The sequence below is a fragment of the Neovison vison genome, chromosome 1, assembly GCF_020171115.1.
Source record: "Neovison vison isolate M4711 chromosome 1, ASM_NN_V1, whole genome shotgun sequence".
Lineage (NCBI taxonomy): Eukaryota > Metazoa > Chordata > Mammalia > Carnivora > Mustelidae > Neogale > Neogale vison.
The window spans coordinates 9,750,023-9,776,762 of record NC_058091.1 but is presented as its reverse complement, the minus strand read 5'-3'; the positions used below and the strand labels follow the sequence as shown (position 1 = coordinate 9,776,762).

Here is a 26,740-nt window from a genome sequence, read left to right as displayed (position 1 = left end):
TGGCACCGTTCAAGGGTCGACAGTATTGTCAGAGTATTGGGGGGCAGGGAGGGGCTCCCTCGAGTAAAAAGACATTCTATTAACTGATTTCCTTTTTTTTTTTTTTTCTGCCTCTCATTTCAGAACGGTTTGATCACCACTGTCCCTGGGTAGGCAACTGTGTGGGGAAAAGAAACTACAGATTTTTTTATATGTTTATTTTATCCCTGTCTTTTCTGACAGTCTTTATATTTGCATTCGTTATCACCCACGTCATTCTTCGTAAGTATGCTGGCGAAATCAGATTATGTATGTAACCATGTGCCTGCCTTTGGTTTTCTGATTTAATTTTGAGTTAGTATTTTGATCATTTCGGGCTCTTTCTTCTCTTTTCCCCTCTCCTGTTCCTCTCCTCGCTTCCAGCCTGTCCCTTTGTGTACTCCCCTTCCTCCCTCTCTGTCCTCCCTACCTCTCTGCCCTCCCTCTCCTTCCTCCCTCCCCGTCCTCCCTCTCTGTCACCCCCCAGCCTCTTTCTCTGCCCTTCTTCCTGCCCCTTGTTCCTTCTACTCCCATTCCTCATCTTTCCAACCACAGCTACCAGATCACCCAGATTAAGCTCTCTTTTCACTTACAAGATTTTTTCCTCCATATGCTTGCCCCTGTTCCAACCTCAGTGACCTCACTTTCTCTTTGGCTCAGGGATCCCCTGGAAGACTCATTCCCACATTTTGCACAAAGGATAATGTGCTGTAATGATAAGCATCATACAGTAGTTTTGTTTTGCTTTTAACATGATACTGGCTTATGTAAGAACAGGCCGCATCCTGAGAAAACAATGTCTAGGGAATGAAGACTGGGTTTCCTTACACATACACACACACACACACACACACACACACACACACTAAAGATACACAATCAAAAAGATTTCCAGTTATCGGCGACCATTAGTAAATCCCTGGTATACGAAGGAAGCAACTTTATTAAAAATGAGATTGGGATATTAAGGATATTAATATGTATTTGCCTAGGCAAATGACATTTTTCATTTCTCATTCTGAAGGTCATAACTTTGAATTTCTTTTGACTTCTGGTTATCCACTTTCCAACAACAGGGAATGATGAGAAGGAAGGAAATTGGCTTTGAACTATAAACTTAAGCCTTTAAATTTCCGTTCCAGTGCCATTAGCAACATTAAAGTCGAGCACTGCCTCTTGTCCACATTCCAGAAATGGAACCGCCCATTAGCAAATGCAGAGCTCCTTTTCGCCCGGTTTCTGGGAGCATCTGAACACGGCCTCCCTTTCTCCTGTGGGGCAGTGCTGAAACCACAGAGGGCGTGCTAAGGCTAGAGTTACTCTCTGCCTCTCTTTTAGTGGGGCGGGGGCTTAGGCCAAGGAGGCAGTATGGAGAATTTCACATGGATGTGTTGGTCAAATTCAGACATGAAGTAGAATCTCCCAAATTTTCATGGCATTTTAAAACTTAGGTCCCCTCCTTTGGGCTGAAATCCCTTCATGCCAACGGGACTCGGACTGGGCGTCTATACTTGAGGGCCGAGACCCCGTGCGCTCCCAAGAAGGGGCTAGCCATTTGTTAGAGGCCCTTTCCACACTCACCATGGCCTCTGCAGAGGCACCTTTTCCCTCTCATTTCAGAGTTGAAAAATGGCAAAAATGCAGCCAGGGTCCTCTCTGCATCTTAAGAAGCAAAAGAATCAGAAATGACTCAAGAAGAAATAAACACTGAGACCTCATTGCATTTAGGACATTAAAAAATAGAATTTAAACTTGACATTTTTGGATCATCTTTAGCCCACCTGTTCCTCTCGCTGCTGCTTTCTATGTATATTATCAGGACATATTTATGACCTTGCCCCTGCGTTCTGGACACCAAGGGCCAGTTTTTGCTTGCACACCTGCACACGTGAGCTCTGGGAGCACACACACACACACACACACACACACTCACAGTGAAACTGGCCACTGCCCCCACAGTTGGGTGAAGTACACTGCGCTTTATCTCCCCTCAGGTTTTACTGACCCCAGACCCAACAAAATGGAGTTTGCTGTCATTTACGCTAATATATTTTAATCCCATCAAAATAAAACAACAACAACAAAGAAACCCCAAAAAGCATTCAGAATTTATCTGCTTGCAAGTTACCCGAATATGTTGAACAAAAGCAAATAAGGATTTTCCTCTCCTCTTATTCTGCACCCTCCCAACCCCCCCCAACAACCCCATCTCCCCCTGACTTGGCTCAGCACTCAGTGCTCTCAGGAAGGGCAGGTTTTACATGGCTTCCATGATCCCCCAATATTCTGAAAACACTGGCCAAGGCAGGACACTGAGAGCAGCTGGAGAACTGTCCTGAGTTTCCCCTGCCAGGTAACAGGCTCCGGGGGATGGGGAGGAGGGGGTTGGAGGCCATGACAGGAAGGGGAGCCAGGGCGGAATCCTGTGGTAGCAGATTCTGAGGAAGCGGACGGCCAGACTTCCTCATTGAGAATGGAAAGTTTGGGAAAGCGGGATTCAGTAGGGAAAGAGAATTCATTTCTTTTAGTGTCCTCATTTTACTTCTCTAAGATCTGCCCCAGCTCACTTGCTGGTTTTGCCCCCCTGGCCTCACAGAGATGGAAGCGACAACCTTAAGCTTTCCTTATTAGTCTTCCCACCTTTGGGCATCCTAGCCCCGGGGAAAACATCTTTGTGCCTTAGTGGTGGCCAGTGGGGAAGACAGCACAGAGGAAACGGGACCTTGGGGACAAATGCTTAGCCCTCCCACGGCCAGCCACAGTTCCCTCTTACACAGAGGGGTGCGGGACCCTGCCTCTCACTCCCCAGTGCAGCTGCGGCAGCACGGGACGCTGTGCCCAGCCCACCTGTTCCTCTCGCTGCTGCTCCAGGCCGGATTCCATTCCCCACATACACAGCTTCACCCAGCACAGCAGGAACCGCTCGGGGATGGGAGCACCAAGCATTCCTTCTCTTGGGCTTTCGTTTTTAAAAACCATGACGACAACACGTAAAAGACAAAATGTTTCTTGTCAGATGCATCTTTCCTCAAGCCCCTAAAGAAAGTATTTTTTGCACCAGCAATTCACTCCTAAAGGAGTGAGTAATAAATTGTCACTTTATGAGCTATGCTGTACTCCGGGTGCAGATAAAGACATCTTTTAGACACAGCCTAATTTATAGGATGTCTGAGGTCAACAGTTAATGAACTTTGGAAAAACAGTCTTTCATAAGAGGAAGAAAATAACATCCCGTATTCTGTTTTCCTATTAAAATGAGGAAAACAAAGGAGTAATCAGAACTATAATTTATGGGAAAGTATGCAGACATCCATCTGCTTTTATTGAAAAAATATCCTGCAGATGTTGGACTAATTATGAATCTGCCATTTTCTTGTTAAATAACTTGAGTTGGATCTCGGTCCCGGATCAGCATCCTGGGAGCCGTAGCACAACAAAATGTAATTATTTAATTGATCTTTAGACACCTATTATTTTTATGTAGATGAGGGAACTTCCAACATAAGGGCTGTTTCTCTGGAGGTGAATGTTTGAAGACTAAATTTTTTTTTCATTTCCACAGGTTCACAGCAGACAGGATTCCTAAACGCGCTGAAGGACAGTCCTGCAAGATATCCTTTGGGGTTGCCCTGGTTCCCACAATGCTAACGTGCTAAGTATTGGGCTGACCTTCTACTCAACTACCTCTTCCTCTGTGCCTTCGCTTTTCTTCTCAGAAATTGTATTCTCCTTTGTTCCTTCCAAAAAACTATGTTCACATGACAAGCAGTAGCATCCGAAAGTTTGAACCTGGGCATGACTTGTTTAGGCATGTATTAATAAGTTGAAGTGCTCTCGAACTAGAAAGCTAAGTGTAAATCCTTTCTCACTCTCAAAACATGCATTGGTTTTTGTTAAATCAGGTTGGTATGGGCAGGAGTCCAGCGGACTTCATTTTGATGAGCAGGGGGTCCATGCGAAGTGTTTACAGACACCCTTGGTGAGTGGCCTGCTCGCTATGAGGTCACCAGATGGGAATCCTCGGACCTCCTTTATGGATTCCTTCTGGGAGTGCTGTTAGGCACACCTTCAAGCAGTCCAGATAACCTATATTATTCCCAGGCTCAGAACACCTTTTCACAGTCTTGAATGGACTAACTGAAAGATGGTCAATCTCAAGACATTTGGATTGATCCCATCCTGCCAAGCAGTTTGTATGGGCACGTACTATTGTATTTTGAACTTCTTGAAAGAAAATGTTCACCCATGATGGGCTTGAATGGGCTCCTTGCCTCACCTGTCCCCCTGGATTTACCATTCATTAGTGTAGGGTTGGCCCCCTGGACCCACTGACCTGGCTCCATCTGGGACTGCCTCTCTTCCTTCTCCGTATAACCAAGTAGACTGCACTTGAACTTCTCATTTCTCCCCAAAGTCATCTTCATCTTGTGGTAGAGGATTCTTAAACAATGAATGAAGACGTTTGCTAAGATGTATATATCATTTATATCATTTAATTATTAAAATGAACCAGCTCGTGTCCCTGGGGGCATGTATGTGTGTGTGTGTGTGTGTGTGTGTGTGTTTGTGGTGTTACTTAGGTATTTGAAAACAAATGTGGTCCTGTATATATTTTCATTCTATAAAGTATCTCCATTTTGGTACTTCTGTATTTAAAGCACAGAATGTTGGTTACAAGTACAGAGTCTATAGTCAGCTGATCTCCCAGAAAGGGGGCAGGGGCATATGGAAGATCTACAAAGCCGACTTGAAGAATACATTTTACAAGGTACATCCTGTCTTCTATGAAGGACCTGGGAGGCAAGAGTTAGTTAGAAGTTATCCAGAAGGAAAGGTGGTCCTGAGATCAAAATTGTCAATGTCCGTGGCCGCTAAGAACAGGTCCCACGGGAAGTGTCATTCTTTGTCTCTCTTCCCAGTGCTGTCAGCGGCGACACCGTCCACCATCATCTCCTCTGTGCCCTTCTGTTGTCAAGACATGTTGCTTGGGTATATCTTATAGTCAAGACTTGTCTTGAAGAAGAGGCTCATCTGTCTTTCAGAAAACTGGTTACATCATGAAAACATGCCGGTCTCATGACGTTTTATAAATGCACCTGAGAACCAGAACTGAGGACTGGGCTGCAGCCGGAACGCCTTCTGAAGCCTCGAGAGGGTGGCAGCCTAAGCCACCGCCCCTCCTCTGTCCCTGGCACCTGTGATTTCTCCGACAGCGTGTGCCTGTATGGATGCCTGTGGAGCTTTCCAGACAATGAACGGGCATCCGTGATGGGGACTCTTCTGCATGGGGAGGGGAGGAGAAAGCCTGACCTGGGACCTGGGGGATCTCAGCTGCTCCAATCCCTGGGGACAGCAGGCTCCCTCCTGCTCGCTGGGGCTCACCTCCATACCCACTTCGGACACAGCTGTCCCCCTGGAGCAGAGCACACGCACTTCTTGTGTGTGGTTGGTCTGTTGCTGACGGGTCTTCCTGATAGCTGTTACAGACCTCCCGACGCATGGATCTTATCATATCCCAAGGAAGGAACAAAGAGTGAGGTCTGGATTCCTGCTTACCCTCACAGTTATGAGGTTTAAGGTCATTTCTTTGAACCCTTTTGTGTTTCAAGTTGTTGACCTGCTAGAGTTAGCCATTCCGTACTTTACATGCTGTGGCGACAAAGTCAGTTATACAAAATATAAGTGAGAACACCCAGCACCAGAATATTGTTTATGTGCGTGACAGGAGTGATTTCAAAGAAGCATCTTTTGTGGCAAGATGTCCAACGGGCGGTCTCTTCCAGAACCTTCTTTTAGAGCACACATGTCTGCTCATTCTCATGATTTGGCTGTGCTCTTGTGTATAATCAAGAGCATTGCGTTCCTTGGGAAGGGAAGCAGACAGATGCTGCTGGTGGAAAGAGCGGCCCGCTGACTTTGCAGGAGAAACCGTCCACACGGAAAGGAGAGGAGAGAGAGAAATGCTCTTGTCAGGTTCAGAGCAAATTTTAGCTTGTTTTCCCTCCAAATAACATTCCTAGGTAGAAGTAAGGAGTCTTTGCTATGGCCCAGATTTTGAAAACACGCAGGCATCTCAGTCACTGCCTTTCCAGATGGTGTTGCCGGGTCTAGGGGCTGAGGTATGTCCCTTCTTGCGTGTCACCCGGACATGTCCACTACGTCTGGAGCTGGGCAGCCACCTAGCCCAGTCAAGAGCCTGTGGCGGCCACCACCTGCTTGTGGTTGTGGGACCCCAGCATGCGCCTGCTATGTTTTGGAGGCTTCAAGCAACATAAAGTCATTGCTGTGCCGTTCTGTAGGTCAGAAGGCCGCAGGCTTGGCTCATTTCTGCTCTAGGTCCCACAGCACTGAAATCAAGGCATCCAGCCTCGACTCTCATCCGGAAGCTCCGGGGGAGAACCCTTTCTTGGGCTCATTCGGATGCTTGACCATGTCCGTGGGATGTAGGACGAAGGCCCCTTTCTCCGTTTTCAGACTCAGGACTTAATTACTCTTCAGAGAGAGCAGCAGCAGGCCGGGTCCCTCCCACACTTTGAAGCTTTCCCGCCCGTCCTCCGCCCACCTCTCCCACCTCAGCCAGAAAGGCTCTCCGCTTCTGAAGCGTGGCCGCAACCTGAGAATTTAGGACAATCTGCTCATCTCAAGGTCTGTGCCCTTCCGTCTGTCTGATGCTCTGCCAGAGGACATCGGGGACCAAGAGCAGGCCCCCAGGGGACCGTGACAGCACAGCGGCCCAGCGGGGACAAGACGGGCAGGGAGATGACAGGAGCCGTGTGAGCAGCATCTTTCTTTACTCTTTCGGAAACAGTGGGGAATTTCAGGAACATCAGACTTGCCCATGCTAAGAAATGAGGTGCTGGGTTTTTTAGTTACAAAGAACATAAATGGTTGTATGTACCATTGAACACCGAACGCCCCCTCCCCCGTCAGTTTGACTCCCGCCAGGCTCTGGGTGCTGATGCGTCTTCTCAGTTTTAAATATCTCCTTTGGAGAAGAATCCCTCCTTCTATCGAGTGAGTCTATTAAAAGGGTTGAGGTCTGATGATTTATCATGAATTGGTATTCCAGAAGGAAAAGTATGCCTTAGGTCTGTGGGACTGTGATGTGTTTTTGAGAAAATACGAAGTTCTGGTTAGGAGTGATTACATGTGTGTGGTAAGTCAGGCCAGTTCCCATTCAGTTATCTGTTCAGTATATCTGGTTCCTGCCTTTCCTGTGGACACATGTGTGGCTTCGGGAGGGGCACGGGAATGGCCAGGTGGTGCCAGTGAGGGGCTGTTCTCAGCTCGCAGGGGAAGGTGTGCTCACCGCTGGGGCAGCAACCCCAGGTCACAGGGACAGGGGCGGTCCCAAAGATGATGGATCGTGCTGCTGGGGTGGTAGAAGCTTCTAACATCAGATCATGTTAATGCTCCCAAGCTTCTTTTTCATCGCTGAGGCGCTGGGAGTCCGGGCCTCTTTGGAGGTGGTCGGTTTCTGATGGATGAGACGGATCTGTGAATTTCACCCTCATAGAAACCACTCCCCGGCTGCTGGTCCTGCTGCCCTCAGCTCATCCTCTCCAGCCCCGCAGCCCCGACAGGGCCAGAGTCTGTCCCGCACCAAGTTCTTAGAACAAGAGGTTTTCTGGGGCGTTGCCTGAGCGCTGAACTGAAGGCCCCTGTTGCCTCTGCCTGTGACCCAGCCGAGAGTTCTCGGGCAAGAGAAGAACTCAAATTTATGTTTTCTGTGGCCTCCAATCTGATCTCTGGACCATGATATCAAAACATCGTGGCAAGGAATCAGGGCACCGGCAAAGGTTTCTCTCTCAGTGGATTTACCGCAGACGATCCAACTGAGAGCCGTGTCGTTGATGAAACAGGAGAAATGAGAAGCACAGATGGCGAATTAACAACGAGCTGAGACACCTTATCAGAGATACTGGCGCGAATGAGGGAGACACCAATGCCGAAGCGCATTCTATCCAAGGGGGCAGACAGCGAGGGTGGGCGGGGTGGTTCATGCTTCTCTTCAGCGAGCATCTGTTGATGCCAAGATCTGGTGGAGGACTCTGATTTCTCAAAAGCAGAATAAATCTTAAGTGGCATCAGAAATTATAGAGAGCTTGCACTGGGGCCGAAGGGTGGGGGCGGGTTCCAGAAGGGCATCGTGCAGGGGAATCAGGAAAGGCTTTGGCAGGTGGTGTTTGCACAGGGCTTGGAAAGATTCGGGGGGCGGGGGGGTGTGTGCTAATAGGGGACATGGAGGGGAGAGGTCCCCAGCAGAACTGAGAGCCTGAGCAAAGCCTGGTGGTTGGGGGGGAGGGGATCTCAGCACGTGTCAGGGAAGAACAGGGAACACGTAGGGCCGGAGCTGGGTTTGTGTTCATTCGTTCTCTCAACAAGGTTTGCGGGGTGCTGGCTCCCAGTCAACCGGCCTTCTGCCCTCATGGTGGAAGCACACAGATGCCCTTGGGCTCATACACGTGGTAGGCAGGGGCAGGGAGGCCGGGATGGCTAACCCCAGTTGAGGGTGGGGGTCAGGAGTGACTGCTCCCAGGAAGGGAGGGGCTTGGCTAGCTTGGAGTGGGACCACCTTCCTCCCCTGGATGCTACGGAACCAGCTTAGATTTTTGCCAGGTGATGACATCCCCAGAGCTGGGTTTTGTTGTTGCCTTAATAACACTCACCTTGCAGCAGGGAATTACAAGGAAGGAGGGAGGAATGCTTATAGGGGAAAGGCCCCCAAAATTGAATGAGTGGCTAGGGGACAGCTTAGCCAGCAGCTCGGCAGTCAGATCAGTATTGCTGGGAGGGGACAGGGTGGGGGGTCAGAGCCAACTCTGAGGGTTCAGCCCTGGGTGTCCGGGAGAGAGAGGGCACAGCAGAAAAGGGAGACTGCCATCACTGGTTTCGGGGGAAATAAGTCCTATTTGCAGTCTACTGAGGAGCAGAACCTAAACGATGACACCTCCCCCCCACCCCGGCCCCGGGAACTGCCGTGTGAGACTAGAAATACCTTCAGGATCCTCTGTAGTTCCTTGCATGAAATACAGAAGGAGGAAGAAGTCAGGAGCCTGCGGTGATCATGCTCCAGCCTCACAGGAAATGGGGCCCGTCACACAGTGCCCGGGGAGCCACTTGGCCACGCCCTGGGCTCCCTAGCTTCAAGGTTCCACGAGGTGGAACCCCACAGGGACAGGACCCCAGGGCGGGCGGCGTCATTTGAGGAGGAGCCAGAGAAGGGAAGCCCTGTGATCAGCAGGTCGTTGCAATGAAATGGCATTAACATCCAATTAAAAGGATTACAGTCATTTTTAATCATGACTTATTGTTTGGTGCTCCCAAATGAAGAGTTTCCAGTGGTTGCTAAATCAAATGGTAATTGATTCTGCGTGGGTGGAGGCTTCTGACAGAAAGCCTTTTTATCCCCAGTTTGCATTCATTTCGCGGCGCAATGTCTGAAAGGCACCAGTGGCCTAATGGACATGGTTCTGTTTGAAGGGAATGTGGTAGAAGGCTTGGAGTTGGCTCAGCGCCCCCAGGAAGGAGGGACACCGTACTGCCCGTTGCAAAATTAATGAAGGCAGCACAAGCCTTTGCTAAACTCAGCTTTTAAGACAGACCCTTCTGTCCCAGTATCTGTGGATCCTCAAAGGGACCCCAGAAAATCCGTAGGACAGGCGCCCTGAGGTCCCTTATAGCTGAGTCAGCACTGAAGGGTCATGTGCCCCCAATTTCTGCTCAACAGTGTCGCCAGAACTAGGGGCCGGATCTTCTCACCGCCGGTCCCTCTCTCCACGCAGGGAGTGGAGATGCTTTCCCGGTGCCCTTGACCAGTCTGACTGGGGAAGTCCCGTGAAGAAGCAGCATCAGATTACATCTCATGAGGGCACAGAGTGGGGGAGGATGGTGTTGGGTTTCTTAAATCACCCAAGTACTACAAGAACATATTCTCATTGTAAGAGATTTCAAATGGTCAGAAACACAAGTGTTAAAAAAGGAGCACTGCTCTTGACCTTGTCAGTGTTTGTGGGTCTTTCCAGATGTATTCTAGGAGTCCGTGCACATACCAATGAGCCATTGCAGGGACAGTATCTGCCACGCGAATCACCGGGACGTGAAGGGCCTGCACCCCCGACGCAGGTTGGCGCTCCGGTGACGGTGGCGCGAGCTGCGCTTCCCATCCTGTCTAAGGACTGTAGGGTCATCCAGTAGATGTGGAGAACGCGCTGACAGATTCCTGACCCCAAATATCCACAAGCTTCCAATGCTGACGTAGACACTGAGTCTAGAGAAGAGAGGGCAGCTTCGCTGAAGGCCGCCCTTCCACAGAAACCCTTCCTGGGAGGGCGCACTGCCGAGTTTACTGTAATTTTTAAGGGGGGAAAGAAAAGACCAAGAACATTTGTTTCTTACATTTTAAAAATCAGAACTCACAACAGAGACCTGAAGCGGATTAAAATTTGTGAGGGCTGTGGCTGCAGAGAGAAGTGCCCCTCAGCCCCGTAGGCCGCCCAGAGCCTGGGTCACCCAGTGCTCAGGAAGGAAAGTGCCCGAGCCAGAGCCCAGACTCGGCATTCCCCAGCCACTCTGGAACCCAGAGGATTTGGGTCAATGAGGAAACGGACATGAAACACAGACTTTTAAAGAATAAACTATTATCCCAATTTGGCACTGGGCAAACACTATTGCCAGCCTGATTGACGGAAACTGGAAAGATGGCTGGCAACATGCTGAGGAAGACAAAGACTGTGGGACAGATGCGTCAGGTTCCAGATCACAGGTGGCCTTGCTGCTGTAAGTGGCAGCCTGTCCTGGAACATTGCCATCGCGTGGGGCCTTGGGAAGGGTTCTTTCTGTCCTAGAAGTCTGGAGACTAAGTTCTAGTTCTGTTCTACCGTGAACTGCTATGTGAGCTTCTAAAAGTGGCTTGACCTCTCTGGGCCTCAGCTTCCTAGCTCTAAAATTAAGGGATTAAAATAAATCGGGACCTCTTAACTTGAGGTCTGTGTGTATCTGTGGAGAGGTATCAGGGGAGTTTCCAAAACTCCTGAAATTATAAGGGGAAAAAAAGCGTGTGTGCATATTTTTATGAGAAAAGAGTGGGGACCCAGGAAGGTTAAAAATCTTTGGTTCCATGATCTCTTGCCTTCTGTGATTTTCCAGATACTGAGATGCCCTCGCCAGGCTGTCCAACACCCTGCCCACCTGTCTGCAAGGGACTCTCGCATTGCTTACCTCTCATAGGCATACAGACTCCTACTCCCATTGAGCAGGGAGGGAATCCCTCCCCACCTCTGCTCTCCTCAGTGCAGGGCTGGCTGCACACACAGAAAGGCACCGAGCCGGCGCTCCTGCGATGGCGCGGGAACCCAGTGGGAGGGTGTCTGCCCATCAGCATTTTCCAGGCTTTTGCATTCCCACGGTCATCTAGTGATTACCTCGATGTGCACTATCCTGGGCTAGAAGCTACAGAGAATAGAATGCCAATGCCCCCCCACCCCCACCCCGGCCACACAAGGGGCTCCCTGTCTTACTGGAGGCCAGAGGGAGACAGAGGCTGACTGTGGTAACTGCTGTAATTTGGAGCCATCTCTGAGGCAGTAAACATCCAACTCTTATTAAATTAGCTCTCAGTGGAATTGGAATGTTTTTTTTTTCCCTCATTTCCCCTTTTAAAGCTCTCAGTAAATAGGTTTGATACATTTAAGAGAAAATTTTTAAAAGATTTTATTTATTTATTCGTGAGAAGCAGAGGAAAGGGGAGAAGCAGGCTCCCCACGGAGCAGGGAGCCTGATGTGGAACTCGATCCCAGGACCCTGGGATCATGACCTGTGCCAAAGGCAGATGCTTAACCGACTGAGCCACCCAGACACCCAAGAGAAATTTATACTGATCTTATCATGGCATAGGTGTTTTCACCTTCTGGCTATCGAGTCGGTGAGAAGATGTGTTCAGTTATTTGTCCCCCTGCCTGAAAGTGAAGTTGAAGGGGAGTGGTCTACTTAGGCTGCCATAGGGTCACAAATCCGTGACAAGGAGTGTCCCCATCTCCCCCAGTGGGATGCGGTCAGCTTAGAGCCATCGGGCCTTTGCAGGAATAGGAAAGGAACCAGCCCACAGCTTTTCTGTCCTAGTGGCCCAGCCGCACATCCAGGAATCCATTCCCAGCTCTACTATTTCTCAAGCAAAGTACGGAACTTCTCCCTGCCTCAGTTTCCCTATTGGGTAATTGGGAATCCCACTTCTCACTGGGTCACTGACTGAGCATCAAGTGAATTCGTCCATGTGAAGCCTCTGGAGTGCCACCTGCCGCGTAGCCAGAAACACCGGCCACAAGTTGTTATGAATGGCGATGACGGCTCCTTACCATGCGCAGAGGTGGGGGGTGTCCGCGGGGGGGGGGGGGGGCGGGGCTAGCGCACGGGGCTGCGTCTGGCATCCTGCCTTGTCTTCATGTCATTCGGACCCGGCTCTGAGCTAACCATGCCGTATGCTATTTATAAAACATCTCTTTTTTTTTATTATTTATTTATTTATTTATTTATTTGACAGAGAGAGAGAGAGAAAGATCACAAGTAGGCAGAGAGTCAGGCAGAGAGAGAGGGGGAAGCAGGCTCCCCACTGAGCAGAGAGCCCGACGCGGGGCTCGATCCCAGGACACCGAGATCATGACCTGAGCCAAAGGCAGCGGCCTAATCCACTGAGCCACCCAGACGCCCCATAAAACATCTCTAAAGCTCATGAGATACTAATACAGAAAACTACAAGCTTATTTTTGGAGCTATAAGCCTTGAATGTTACATGTCCGCTGGTAACAAGGCCGCCTCCGAGGAGTGGTCAGGTTAGGTGGCGCTGCAAATGGGGCAGCAGCCAGAAGCTGGGCAGAAGCCGCTTGAAATGCTGTGATCCTCCTGCATGGACATGCCTGTTTTTAGATGGTTCATGCATTAGCATTTGTGTCTGTTACAACGCCACCATCGTTCTACCCAACTGTAAACTTTTGGCAACACCGAAGTGTTCCTGAGACAGAAGTTTGGCTCTTCATGTATTATTCAGCAAATAAGTCCTTTGCCTTCATTCTGTACTCTCTTCTCTACCCTGACCATTGCTCGTTTCCGTGTCATGGGTCCCCTCCTCTCTGACCTTTCTAGCTCTTGTCTTTTACTTCCAGTTGCGCAAATTCATTGCCAGGGTCATCTGCCTTAATGCAACCCGCTTTTCCTTGACTCAGCCTTCCCACTGCTCACCTCCATCATTTTCCCTGGGCTCCGCTTCACCTCTGCCTTTACACCCCACGGTGTTTGCTTGCCCCGTCTGTCCCGGGAGGGGGCCGGGGATGGTCGGAGGAGGGGCATCTGTGAGCCCCCACCTGAGAAGGCAGCTGAGAATGAGACCATCTTTGCTACAAGGGCTACCATCCGTGTGTCCCCAGGTGCACCCGACGCCTCCCCTCATCACCATTTGCCCCATCTGGACAACCCTGGGAGAAATGAAAGGGGGTGCCCAGGCTGGTGGTCCCCCTGGGATGGGGTCTGCTTTTCTGCATCTCTCTCTTACCCCCACCGGTCCTCCCCATGTGTCCATACCTACCTGCTTTTCCAAAGTGGTGCATTAGTTTCCCTTCTCAAAAGACGTAGCTACTCCTCACTTCTGTCCGCCTCCTGCCTGCCTCTGTGAGGAACGGACAAGGCCCGCTGGGAGCCCCAGATGTTGGCATCTGGAAGACTGGGTACCTGGGGCTTTCCCTCTTAGCTAGCTGGCAGAAGAACGTTCTTCTCCTCTTCACGTGCCCATCTAACATCAGAGTAGTGTTTTTCTGAGTGCTTGCGGTTTCTAGGAGTTCAAACCTTCGAAGAGTAAAGCATATCTCTCCGTCACACAGAGCACAGCCCTTGTTTCATCCTGGTGCTGAAAGGCAGTCAGGCAGGAGCCTGTTGGCTTCTCCTGTTTCGCATGCCACCCCGTGTGCACGGACGATGGTATTTGTTAATAATGACATGGCAGATTCTGACACCACACTGAATACTGTGTTCATTTCTCTGGCCTAAAGATGAATTATTTCCAATCCTGAAAAAAAAAAATCAATGATGGTCTATTACAACATGCTCTATGGCTTCTGTCCTTGGGAGCATAAAGAAAGCATGGGAATTTGCTCTCTCCAAGCCTGATATGACTTATCGATGGGGGATGCATGGTGTGTATTTCAACTCCCAGAGCTAGGATGGATATTTTTGTTTTTCCCTGTGAAATGTCTATATCTTGTAAGTAGAATTTCATGAACATTCGTGGGAAGGAAGAATTCTCTAGTCCTTTCAAAGTGCCACACTCTAGGTTGATTTATGTCATCTGTTGAGGGACACCACACTTTCCTCTGGCAATGGCACATCTTGTGGAATTCTGGACTCCCCCTCCCTCAGTGTCTGGCGAGCATCCGCATTTCCTAGTCACCCATCGACTAGCTGAAAATGGCCCCATGTGTCAGCATGGGTTAAGGGGCTGGAAAGAAGTCCCCTGACTTAGAAATACCCCTCCCCCGATGCCACTCTGAGAAACAGCCCCCTGGCTCAGAAGCTCACTCATAGATGGGGGCGGGCAGCCACCATTGGGTGAAGGGACCGTCAGGGAGAGAGAAAGCATGATGAGAAGGCCTGCCCAGGCTCCCAGGCACCGGTGTCCAGACCTGTGCCCAACTGTCAACTGTTGTTTTGTGACAATTCACTCCTACCCTTGACACCAGACTGGGGGAGAGAGAGAACTGTCGATGTGACAGCTCAGGGAGCCCGCCGATGGTTCACTGAGCGTGAATGATGTGAGGTTAGAAGAGAAGGGGACACATTGCCAGCCTGAAGGGCGCCGCTCTGTCTAGGGATGGCCCTGACGCGAAGCAAGACAAGCTCAAAGGCCTTAGGGAGTGTCTGTGGGTGTTTCCCGTCCAAACCTCATGTCATCCTGGCTCCTCGGGCACCCTGAGAGTCCCCCTGCCTTCCCTGTTCTGCTCCTTGACTCCAGGCCACTGTGCTGGAGGCCGTGGTGTGCTTCTTCTCCGTCTGGTCTATTGTCGGCCTCTCGGGTTTCCACACGTACCTGATCAGCTCCAACCAGACGACGAATGAAGACGTAAGTTCCTGGCGGGCTGGAGTGCTGGGTGTGGGCGTCTGTGTCCAGAGGCAGAGGGGGTAAGGAGACGAGCTTGGGGGCCAAGGTCTTCTGCATATCCCAGTCCAGGTGTGAGCCTCTGGGAGCCAAGAATGTCGTGGAAGCATCTACGATTCCCAGCTGGGGATCTCCGAATTGTCCTACTTTCAGACCACGTCAGTCAGATTCTGAGGTTGGCTAAGGGACACCCAATTCCAGACGCTGAGGGAGGAGATTCTCTTCCTTTTCAGTAGTTTTGTGAGCAACCTGTCACACGTCCCCTGAAGGGACACCGTGGCCGGCTGACATCTCGGGGTGAACGAATGAATCCACCTCTCAGGTTTACCACATGAGAGTTCTGTTTCTGGAGGAGACCACCCTGACCCAGAGTTTCACTTTCTGTCCGGGATTGCCTGTGTGTCCTTAATGAGGCCAGAGAGGAGGTATACAAAGAGAAATCCTGATGTTGGCGAGGTTCCTCACAGCCTGGTCCTCTCTGCTCTGAATATTTAGCTTCTGGCAGTTTCGGTCAGTACCACGATTAACTACCTCAGATTCGGTCAGATCGCCTTAAAGCCTGGAGAGATACATGAGTTAAGAGAATATTAACACTTACTTGTTTTTGGTAGCTGTGGATATTCGCATCTGTGAGATTATTTGGGCAACACTGTGAGGCCAGATTCTGTCAGGCTGTAAGTTGGCAGGGGAGCCGTGTTAACCATCAGCCACCATTCACTTAACTATCGCTGAGCTCGCCAACTGTGGGTCTGAAAAACCCTCCACAGGCTTATGTGAGCTGACCTTCTGGAGCCATGTAATAGAAACAAGAGATTATTGTCCCCAGAGAATGTTACTTTCTCTCTAATGTGACCCAGGTTTGGTTCACATTAGAGAGAAAAAAACATTTGCCTGTTTTTCTGGAGAAAGTGTCTCGGCTTCTCCTGGCAAAGAAATGAGTAAAGATGACTTCGCATTCTTTATGGCCTTCCTCCAATCCAGTTTCCCTCGGCTGTGGCGTTGGTGTTATTGTCTCCCTTTTTCTTTCAGATTAAAGGATCTTGGTCAAATAAAAGAGGCAAAGAAAATTACAATCCCTACAGCTACGGGAACATCTTCACCAATTGCTGTGTTGCCCTGTGCGGGCCCATCTCTCCGAGGTGAGATTCGGAAAGCGTCAGGCACTTTTGCGGACCTCGGAAAAGCCAACAACTTAGGTGTGGCAGCGCAGGCCTTGTGAGGTCGAGACCCAGCCACAAAACCCGCTGTTAGATTCGATCGCACCCTCTGGGTGATCGCCAGGCCAGGGGCCGGCTTTGTGCCACGGAGACGTGGCGTTGGGGCAGTCGAGATCTGGCTCTGCTTATGGTGCTGTCCCTGCCATTTTTCTGGTTCTTTCACTGAATGCTTGTCAAGGATGAGGAAAATCTCCGAAGGATCAAGATGGGGAAACTGAGGCATGTGACTCCCATTAACTGTGGCGTCATCTTGAGCATCCGTGCTGAAGAGAGAGTGGTGGTTAGACAAGTAGGGGGTCCAGGACGCAATGGAGGAAGCAGTTAGGAAAGCTGTAGAAGTGGGTGTTGAGAGCTGAGTTTCCATGGCGGTGGGAACGCGCCAGCACTGTGATGGCAGCCGCTGACGTTCATGAGCAGTGTTCGATCCGCTCTACGTGCTTTATGTGTGTCGGCTTTTAAAGATTTCATTCATTTAGAGAGAGAGCCCGTGCACCCGAGTTGGGGGGGGAGGGGTAAAGGGAGAGAGAGTCTCAAGCAGACTCGGCACTGAGTGTGGAGCCCTATGCAGGGCTCGATCTCACAATCCAGAGATCACGACCCGAGCCAAAATCAAGAATCTGCTGCCCAACCAACTGAGCCGCTCAGGCGTCCCTATATGTATCAGCTTTTAAAACCTCGCTCTGGGGCGCCTGGGTGGCTCAGTGGTTAAAGCCTCTGCCTTCGGCTCAGGTCATGATCCCAGGGTCCTGGGATCGAGCCTCACATCGGGCTCTCTGCTCAGCAGGGAGCCTGCATCCTCCTCGCTCTCTGCCTGCCTCTCTGCCTACTTGTGATCTGTCTGTCAAATAAGTAAAAACCTTAAAAAAAATAAAATTAAAAATAAAAAAAAACAAAACAAAAAACATTGCTCTGTACCTAAGAGGTAGGGACAATTCTATCCCATTTTGTGGATGAGGAAATTGGCCCAGAGAGGTTCCAACATGTGCCCACATTTGCCGAGCTAGTAAATGCCCCCTGGTCAGGACCCAAACCCAGGCTCTGGCATCAGAACGAGTGTGAGTGAGGGATGTACGTGCTGCCCTCCCACCCCCTGGGGAAGCTACCCAAGTACAAAATGCAGTCGGCTCCTCATTATTTGTGAGTCGACTGTCAGGTAGAGCATTTCCAACAGAGTCATTGGATAATCACCCAATGTATTTATTAAGCACATATTCCGAGTCTCTAGAATGAGTTTCCAAAACATGCTACGTCCTCCCTTTTGGCCTCTAAATGCATAAATGCACTGCACGAGAGTCCCAGGTGGTCTCCAAGGTAGCCCCTCTCTGTGCTTGAACCTCCGTGGCCAGTCATGGTCAATGTGTGCTCGTGGAAAGCAAACTCGATTTTATCATCAGGCTCACTGAAATATCATTAGGGCAGTAAGAGTGTTGCCCTCCCCCCAGAAATAAACCCAAGCATATATTCTGAGGCCTCATATTAACGGGTTATATAACTGGCACTACTGGGTAATTAACAGTTGATCGTTTTCTAGCTTGGGCCTAGAAAGTTGGGAGCCTACTGTGCCACTCTCCCCCCAAACTGAGGCCCCTCAAGAGCCCCCTGGCCTGTCCCTCAGGGGCCTCTTCCGAGGAGGGGCTGCAGGCAGGGACAGCCAAGGACTCTGGATGGAAGGTCGCCTTGGGCTGGAGCATCAGACATTCCTGGGAAGGTGTGAGACTTTCCCCAAGAGACCTCCAGACCCACCCAGGAACCCTGTTCGGGCTCTTTGGGCCAGAAAACCCCTCAGGATATGCTTGTTTCTTTACAATTGGCTTTGCTTCCTACTGGCTTGTATATGTGGATCATGGGGCCAGGCCGTGAGGCCCAGGTGAGGGGCCTCGGAGGAGCGTAATAGAGAAAGGACAACAGAACAAGCCTCCTTCCCCAAATCTGAAACTCATCTGAACCCAGGAAAGGAATTTCAAAGTCTCCCATTTGGAACAAATCTGTTTTCTTATTCCCCGTTCTTCGATTTGCCTTTGGCGCTGCTTTGTTGTCAGCCGGTGCGACAAATCGACCAGGAATGTGAGGGTAAGAGGATGGTGAAAAGAAATTAAGAGACAGAGATGGGGGCAGGAGGAGCCCCGAGGAGGATGTCCCATAGTGCCAATTTTATTCAAGGCTGTGAGGCATTATATAGCTAACAGAAACAATCATAAGGAAGTATCTATTTTTAGCTGATTACTAAAGAGTTTGCAACATGCACAGAAAATCCTTCAATCTATTATCTATTATCTATTTCCCAAGCCCCAATAGCAGACCTTCTAGCGCCAGATGTATTGACTTCAAGGCCACTCAAGACATAGTTTGTATATAAGCACAGCTCAGTCTTACAGTGGTGTAGCCTATAGCCCGTGCAAGGACAGCAAGGTCCAGCCAGGAATTTCTGACCCCGGCCAAATCGTCTCTATCTGACTAGCAAACGTGGGAAGTCACGTAGGCGAACGCGCAACACACAGCACAGACCCTTTCTCGGTGCCACTTGACTTTATCTACCTAAGCCTTTTGTTCGGCTATTCAGCCTGTAAAGGAGGCACACGTCAGGGCCTGGTTTGGTCCTCGTCTCAAGCCTTCCCGTGGCCTAACCCACTTTGTATCATTTATTTATCAAATCTCATCACAACCAAATCTACTGCTTCCACAACTGGATAAAATTTCCTACTGTGGCTGAGCTGGGGCTGTATTCTTTCGAGAACCCAAGTCCCTCTGGATGGGGCGCTTCTTGAGTACGGTCCTCCCCTCGGAACCACATGACCTGCTCCAGGGTTTGTGCAGGGAAAATGGGCCCCTGGCCTCTCCCACTGTGCCCACCGGCTCCCGGAACTGGCCCTGGACAGAAATGACAGGGGGAGGGCGCTGGTCTTTGCTTCTCCCTCCTGTCGCCTTCTCTGCCCCTTCTCTCTCTGCCCTACCTCACCCACCCCAGTGCCCCTAAGAGGGCCAGTACCTTCCACGGGCATGCCAGCCAAGCCTCTGCAATGCGGACTACGAACCACAAGCGTGCCTAACTTCATGTTCCTGAATTTTCCCTAAAGTATTCCGAAATGGCGTAACGACATACTTGTGAGATGTCTTCATGTTTCGATCTGAGAACTAGGAACCATGAGGACAAAGACCCACGTTTGGTTCCCTGCACGGGTCCCCAGGACTGTGCATGGCTGCGGGGTGGAAATGGCCAGGTTTGGGAAACGGGTTTCTCCTACAAGTCTAGCAGAGGGAATGGAAAATTGGAAAGACAGAAAGTCCCAAGGTGTGATCAGTCGGGCCCTGTGGGCCGGTGCTAAGGGTCATCCTGTCACTGACAGGTTGAACAAAACACAGTCTACACAGTCAAAGAGTGGCTGTGACAGAGGGCGGGGTGCAGGTTCCATGGGACACCCAGGAGGGCTTCCCAGAGGAGAGGGCCAAAGTTGTCGTCTGTTGTAAGGATGAGTAGGAATTGGGGGAAGGAATCTGGGGGAGGACACACGGGAGCAGCACGTGCCATAGCCCTGGGGTCAGAGGAGAGCATGGCCTGTTCGAGGAAGACCTGAAAGAGCTCCCCTGTAGGAGTGAGGGCACCACAGAAGGCAAAGCAAGAAGTGAAGGCAAGGGAGGGCGTCCAGATGACAGGGGCTCCCAGGCCCCTGTGAGGACTGAAAGGACACTTGAGGCAGAATGTTACAGTGTTGAGTGTGTGGTTGGTCCATGAAACAGGCTGAACACAGAGGATGAAGGCTGAGAAGTTGTTCATTTTGTCCTTCCTTCTGTCCTTTCAGACTCTTTTGATGACCTCGTGCTTTTTTTTTTTTTTTTCCTGCTCCTGAATGAAATCCCCTGCAAGCCCCTTAATTTATCTGTGACCTAAAAATAAAACAAAGGACTCGGGGCACTTCTGTGTCCTGGAGCACGGTGTCATTTCCGTGAGTAGGGACCCCAGAGTTCACTGAAAGGCAGACTCTCCTCCCCTTCACCTGTAGCCGGGTTAGGATTTCAGCACAGCTTTCGGAAAGTCGCAGTTCACCCCCACTGCACACGGGCCCGTCCCAGGGGACCCGCAAGGCTCCTGTCCACCGTGGGCTGCAGATGACCACTGTCCACCCTTCTGTGCTCTTTCCACTTGATCTTCTGTGCCCTTGCAGGGGGTCACACACTCGGTCTGAGCTGCATGGGGCTCCAGCACCCGCCCCCCACCTTTGGAAATGGAGGTCCTTGTCGCCTGTTGGTTTTTCTAAACCTCTGGGAATCCAACCGAAACTGGAAGCAGAGAGAATCCCATTGTCACAAGTATTTTTCCAGGCCTTGTGACTGTGCAGTCTGGAGACCCGCAGGTGCTCATTGGAAAAACTCATGTCTCCTGAGAGGCAACCTGACAAGGAGAGGGGCGGCCTCACGGGACCGGCCAGCCACCCTCAGGAGGAGGAGGGGGCGCATAGACACCCGGACGCATCTGCAGCATCTTGCGGAGGCTGCGGGGCCAGCAGCCAAGCCCCACGTGGCGGGGGCCACACAAGGAGTGGCCACTCCTTGGCCCAACCTCCCCGCTTGCCCTTTGCAGTCCTGCCCTTAGACTCAAGGAGCACTGAGCCTTCTCTTGGGAAGGAAAAAAGGCGGCTCTTTTGATGGCTGCATGAAGCTTCCCGTTTCTTCCGTCTGGGCCACAGCTCCCGGGGCCACAGAACAGATGGTTTTACTGTTCTCTGGGCACTTGCCAGCGAGCGACAGGGACCCACTTCTACTCATTCAGCCACCAAGCTTCTGCGCAGCTCCTACTGGGCGTCCGTGGTGGGGCTCCATGATTAACGCCTGGTTCTTGCCCTCGTGATGCTTACAGTCCACGACAGATGCAAATCGGCCAGCGGGGGATCCCCCCGACAGGACGTGACCAACAGGGCGCGCTGGGGGACCGCGGAGGGGCCTGGTCCAGGGTGGGGGTGGGCGTGGGGCCGGGGTAGGTGCTTTTGGGGGAAGATGAAGGCCGTGGTCTGGAGCTGGCAGGCTGCCAGATTGGGGGGGGGGGGCTGCGGATAAAACCCTGGCGACACCAGGCGGAAAGGGATGTGTGCCGCTACAGGGGTCCCGTGCAGGGCCCGGAGAATCCAGAGAAGGGGCAAGAGCAAGGGTTGGGGGCTTCGGACAGTGGAGTGGAAGGGAGAGTGACTGGGGAAGAAAACCCAGAGCCGGAGCAGTGCAGGGACCGCAGACACGGGTGCGAGCGGGCGGGGCTGGGGCTGCGGTGTCACACGCTTGAGGAAGGACCTGGGGACACGGTGCCTGTCCTAAGAAGGCACAGACTGAGGCCGGGGTGGGAAGTGGGGACAAGTAGTAGGAGTGTTGGCGGGTGGTGGAGTGACCCCAGAGCAGGGCAAGCAGGCGGGGAGACCTTATGAGGACTGGGCGCTAGACGAAGCTTAGGGGGACAGGGCGGGAGACCATGGGAGCCTGCAGCAGGCGACAGGGAGGGAACAGATGCTACGGGCATTTTTTAAAGGCCGAGGTGACAGAATTTGGTCCCTGACTGGACGTGAAGGTTAAGTGGGGGTGTACCCCCAGGGGCCCGCACCGGGGCCAGGCAGAAACAGGGAGTCCCAAATGGGAATGAAAATAGGGTTGATGACGCCTTTGGCTTTTTGTTCCCTCTTCCGATGTTTGGTTTGGTTTTCTCTGGCAGCCTCATCGACAGAAGAGGCTACATCCAGTCCGACACGCCGCAGCCAGCCGCACCGTCCAACGGGATGGCCGCGTATGGGGCCACGCAGTCACAGAGCGACATGGTAGGGATGCCTGCGGCAGGCCCAGCGCTCCCGCAAAGGCTTCTCTTCTGCTTCTGTGTCACTAACCCAGTAACCAACCAAGCACTGCTAGAAACCTTTCCCGGACGCCCACTGAAGGTCTCACTGGGGGGAAGGAAGCGTGAAGTGAAGGCTGTGCCCAGCAAAGGACGAGGGCCGTTGAGTGGTTGGTGTGTTCCAGGTCGGGTCGTGTAAGGGGACGTACACGTGCAAAAAGTGCTCCAGGAGCAGGACATGGCACCTTGTGATGGGAAACCCCTTACATAGAACCAGGGCGTTGTCTAGGGAATGAGATACCAATGCTGGCAGCAGGGCCAGCCAAGTGGTCCCTTTCCGTGCCTTCGCCTCACTCCATGCACTGGGTGGCCAGTTCACCTGTCTCTCAGCCCAAACCTTAGATCAGCCATGCACAGCTTAATGCTCATAATCAGACAAGGTTTTCTTCATTCAGAGCCCAAACTGAGTAAGTCTCGCCAAAGAAGGCTCACAGGTTTCCTGCGAGGTGTGGCATACGGACAGGCTTTGTTGCCAGTCTGCAGGTGGAGACTTGGGGCCAGGGCGGGAGTCCCTCCATAGGCACCTAAAAGCACAGTCAGGTCTGGCTCTGACCGTCAGTCTCTTAAAAACCCTTAGGTGTCTGGAAGACCATGGCTTTCCTCTGTTGGAGTGGATTTCCCTAAAGAAACTCAGTGTTTCAGGAGGGAACACAATGTGATCCCACTTGGAGCTGTTTATTCTTTGTAGATGGGAATTACCCAAAACAGAGTTTCCGTAACAAGCAGATCAAAGACCTGTCTTCTGGGGTAGACTGGAAAAATGAGAGCCTCTTGGACACTTTGTGTCAGCTTAGAAAGAACTGCTTTAGAAGCAACAGTCTCAAAGCTGTCTCAATAAGCGCTCAGGGAAACTGCTTCCTCCCCAAGACCCATGAGAATGGGCTTGGACCCCCAGGAGAAGCTTGCAGGGGCTTGTTTGTCGGCGGCGGGGGCATCTAGTTCGTGCTGTGGTGCTTTGCTTTGCTGATCAAGTGTCTCCTTTAAAGGCAAGTGCACGCGCGGCACGGTCCTTGCCACTCCACTCTGAGAGTGGCCACAGGACATCTTGTTCTGTCCGCACTCACCCACACAAGAGGCCCTTAAGGGGCACCGCATTATTTTTAGAGGAGGGAAATGAGGACTGAGAGAGCAAGGAGAGAGGCCCCCGGGAAAGGAGATTACATGTATGTGACACCAACTGTGTGCAAAGTACTTGAGCAGAATCTTACTGAATCCAAACCAACAATGCAAAGGGGCCTGCTTGTCTCTCGCTTTTTTTTTTTTTTTAAGCTAAGAGAGGGGATTCATCTGCCCCAGGGCACATAGCCACAAATTCATGGATCCAAAACCAGTCTGATGGCTAATGCCCGTGTCTGTTTCGTATACTGCCTCCTTTCCATGAACAGGCACTACGGACAACAGTTTCCATGTCTGGAAGTCTTTCTCAGAGATCGGCAGGTGCACAACAAAAGTCCTGTAAGGAGAAAGTTCCTGTTTGCGATCCTGACCATGGTTCCCACCGGTAACTCCTGGGATGTGTGCTCGAGCTTTCACACACTGTGTCCGTATTCTCTAGTTCGTTCGGTAACTGAGTCCCCGCTGTGTGCTGAGGACTCGACTCGGGGGTAGGGATGTGCGGTCTCTGGAGAGCAGTCCCTCTGTCCTCGAGGAGGCAGCAGTCTGGGGACACGACACACACACATACATGAAGGATGTAGGAGGAACCCTCACTAGACGCTGCCTCTGAGGGCAGGGGTGCTTACCAGACTCAATGAACTTAGGTTTGTTTCATGCCCTGACTCCCGTGGTACTGAGCTCGCCCTGCTCTGTACTTTCTTTAGATTTAAGAAGTAAACAAGGCCCCCTTAGGGTGTTGACACTGTTAAGCCACTTTATGTTAAGATGGGATGAGGGCATACTTTGTTAATTCCACAAACATTTACTGAGCACCTACTGTGTGCCTCTATGCTAGACAGAGAGGGCAGGTTTGACAAAGGGGACATTGTGGTTATTTTGCTTCGTACGGTTAATCAGAGTCATCAGAATTGCCCTTGTGCCTCTGGGGTCCAGGCCATCTAGACCCGCACCGTGACCCCAGTTAAGGACATACTCCCGAGGGCACTGGCCTGGCAGGAATGGTTAGGGTACGTGCTTGAAGGGCCAGTCAGATCGGGGGCTTGGGCAGAGCTCTGACCTGCATCAGAGCTTCTTCAGGCCCAACCTGGTAATCGTAGCGTCCTGAGTCATGACCGGGGGCACTGAGTGAGGCCCCATGACCCCAGGCGACTTGCCAAGGCTGACAGCACTTGGACTTCATGCCCTGTCTGTCTCGCTCACCCAAGTGGAGGTGCAAGACGCCATGTCCCACAGCCCCGCGTCGCCACCAGCACACAGAAAGGGGAAGAGCTTCATTCATTTCTTTGTCCAGGCGTGCACAGATCTTTCCAGAAGAGCATACAAGCTCTTCTGGACAAGGCACTGAAAGTGCCATGGGATGTAAAGGAATGATCAAGGCACAGGTCAGCCTGGGGAGCCTTCCGGTATCGTTAACACTCCAGCAGCCACAACCCTAATGACATGTGCAGACTGTAAGTTCAGATATATGACGTTCTGCATTTGCTTTCTGGACCAGCTGCTCCCCCTGACTCCCGTGGACTCCACAGTAAAGAAATTCCACATTGCTGTGTTCCATGGTCCACCTTCTCCCTATCAGAGACAAAATCTAAAAATCCAGCAAAGTCCACTCCAGATTTGGTAAATAGTACAGTCGGGGACACAGGTCCCTGGGCCGGGCTGTTCCAGCAGTGATTTAAAAATGTGCAGGGATGTGTCTTCGACAGGGGGTGCACTTCACAGTCAGGCACCAGGCTTGAAAGAGGCCTTCCTTCTTCTCTCCAAGAGGAGATGGCGATTAATTGTGCAAAGAGCCAGGCTTCTGCCGCTTGCTAGGTGAATGACCTTGACAAGTTGCTTAACCTCTCTGCCTCAGTGTTTTCATCCATAATATGGGAACATTGATATCCTTTGTAAGGTTTCTATGGGGATTAGGTGAGTTAATGCACGTTAAGCACTTAAAACCTTGCCTGGCACAAGGTGAGTGTTATATAAGTATTAGCTCTATTATTATTACTGTCATCATCACCCTGATATCTATGATGATAAGATCAACCGGGCGAATTGCATCCACGCTGAGTAACTTGAACAACAATGGACATGACCCAGGTGAGGGAAGGAGCCTCGATGGAAGCAGAGAATGAGAGCTCCAGTCCTGGCTCTCACCAGTTATCCCCCTGACTATTAGCAAGTCACTCTGCTTCTGTGGTCCTCAGTTTTCCCCACCTGCAAAATGCGACCTGAAATTAATTTGTCTCTAAAGTCCCATCTAGCTAGAAACTCTTTGTGAACCTCTGATCTTTGCAGCTTGACAGGTCAGAAGAGCAGAGAACAACTTCTCAGTCCCCATACACAGGAAAGGGAGCCAGCTCCTCCCAGAAAAGGGTAAACACTGTGACCCTTGGTTCCTCCCACTCCTCCTACCCACCTTGACCCAGACTCGAGACCCTGCTGTAGTCTGGGCTTTATACCCAAACTTCCCCTTATTTGTCTCATACTTCTTAAATTTCTAGGATAAATCCTACTTAGCCGTGATGAATAATCCCTCTTATATGTTGCTGGCTCTAGTTTGCTGGCTGTTCTGTTGAGGATTTCTACATCTATATTCATAAAAGATTTTCGTCTGCAGTTTCCTTTTCTTGTTTTGTCTGGCGTTGGGATCAGGATAATATTAGCTTCATAGACTGAGTTGAGAAGTGTTTCTTCCTCTTCTGTTTTTTGGAAGAATTTATGAAGAACTGGGATTAATTCCATTTAAAAGATGTGGTAGAATTCACCAGTGAGGCTCTCTGGTCCTGAGCTTTTCTTTGTGGATAGTTTTTTGATTATGAATTCACTTACTACTTTTCACAGGTCTATTGAGATTTTTTTACTTCATCTTGCGTCAGTTTCGAGAGCACTTGTCTTTCCAGGAATTTATTTTACAAAGTTACCTAATCTGTTGCCCTTGTCTCTTCGGTCATATCATTATCGTTTTATTATGGAATTAGATGAAAGGAAGGAAAGCTAAGGACTGAAAAAGTAAAAACAAATAAGAAGAGTAATTTGTAGAAGTGAAAAGAGAGGGAATGTGGTGGGAGGGAAGGAACATAGGTAAAGTGAGCCCTGAAGGGGGTAATTGGTGTTTTGTGTTTGCCACGTGCTGTGAAAATGCTTGTAAGTCCCCCAGAGGAGAGAGCTGGGGGACCCTACCAGAGTGACTTCCAGAGTGGGCTGCAGGTCCTGCTCTGGGTAATGTTAGGACCAGGAGAAATACACAAGCATTTTCCAGAAATTGTCAGAATATGGAAAAAAGAGCTTAAATATTTCAAGACTGACCATAATTCCTTGAGGCAGATTATGACATGCCTTTCTTTTGACTTGCTTCGTCTGCCTCCAACAGACACCCCAAGCAAGACCACCTCAAAC

At 50.8% G+C, this 26,740-nt stretch overlaps 1 protein-coding gene across 2 annotated transcripts in view; it reads left to right on the top strand.

The window, feature by feature from the left end:
- The window catches only part of ZDHHC14 (zinc finger DHHC-type palmitoyltransferase 14), a 266,282-nt gene that overhangs the window by 227,105 nt on the left and 12,437 nt on the right, over positions 1-26,740 (top strand). For both annotated transcript variants that reach the window (XM_044243227.1, XM_044243236.1), the window contains 5 exons: positions 124-261; positions 3,581-3,629; positions 15,019-15,121; positions 16,187-16,296; positions 22,064-22,166. In XM_044243227.1, the coding sequence (XP_044099162.1) occupies positions 124-261; positions 3,581-3,629; positions 15,019-15,121; positions 16,187-16,296; positions 22,064-22,166 (503 nt within the window). The remainder of the gene's footprint in view (positions 1-123; positions 262-3,580; positions 3,630-15,018; positions 15,122-16,186; positions 16,297-22,063; positions 22,167-26,740) is intronic.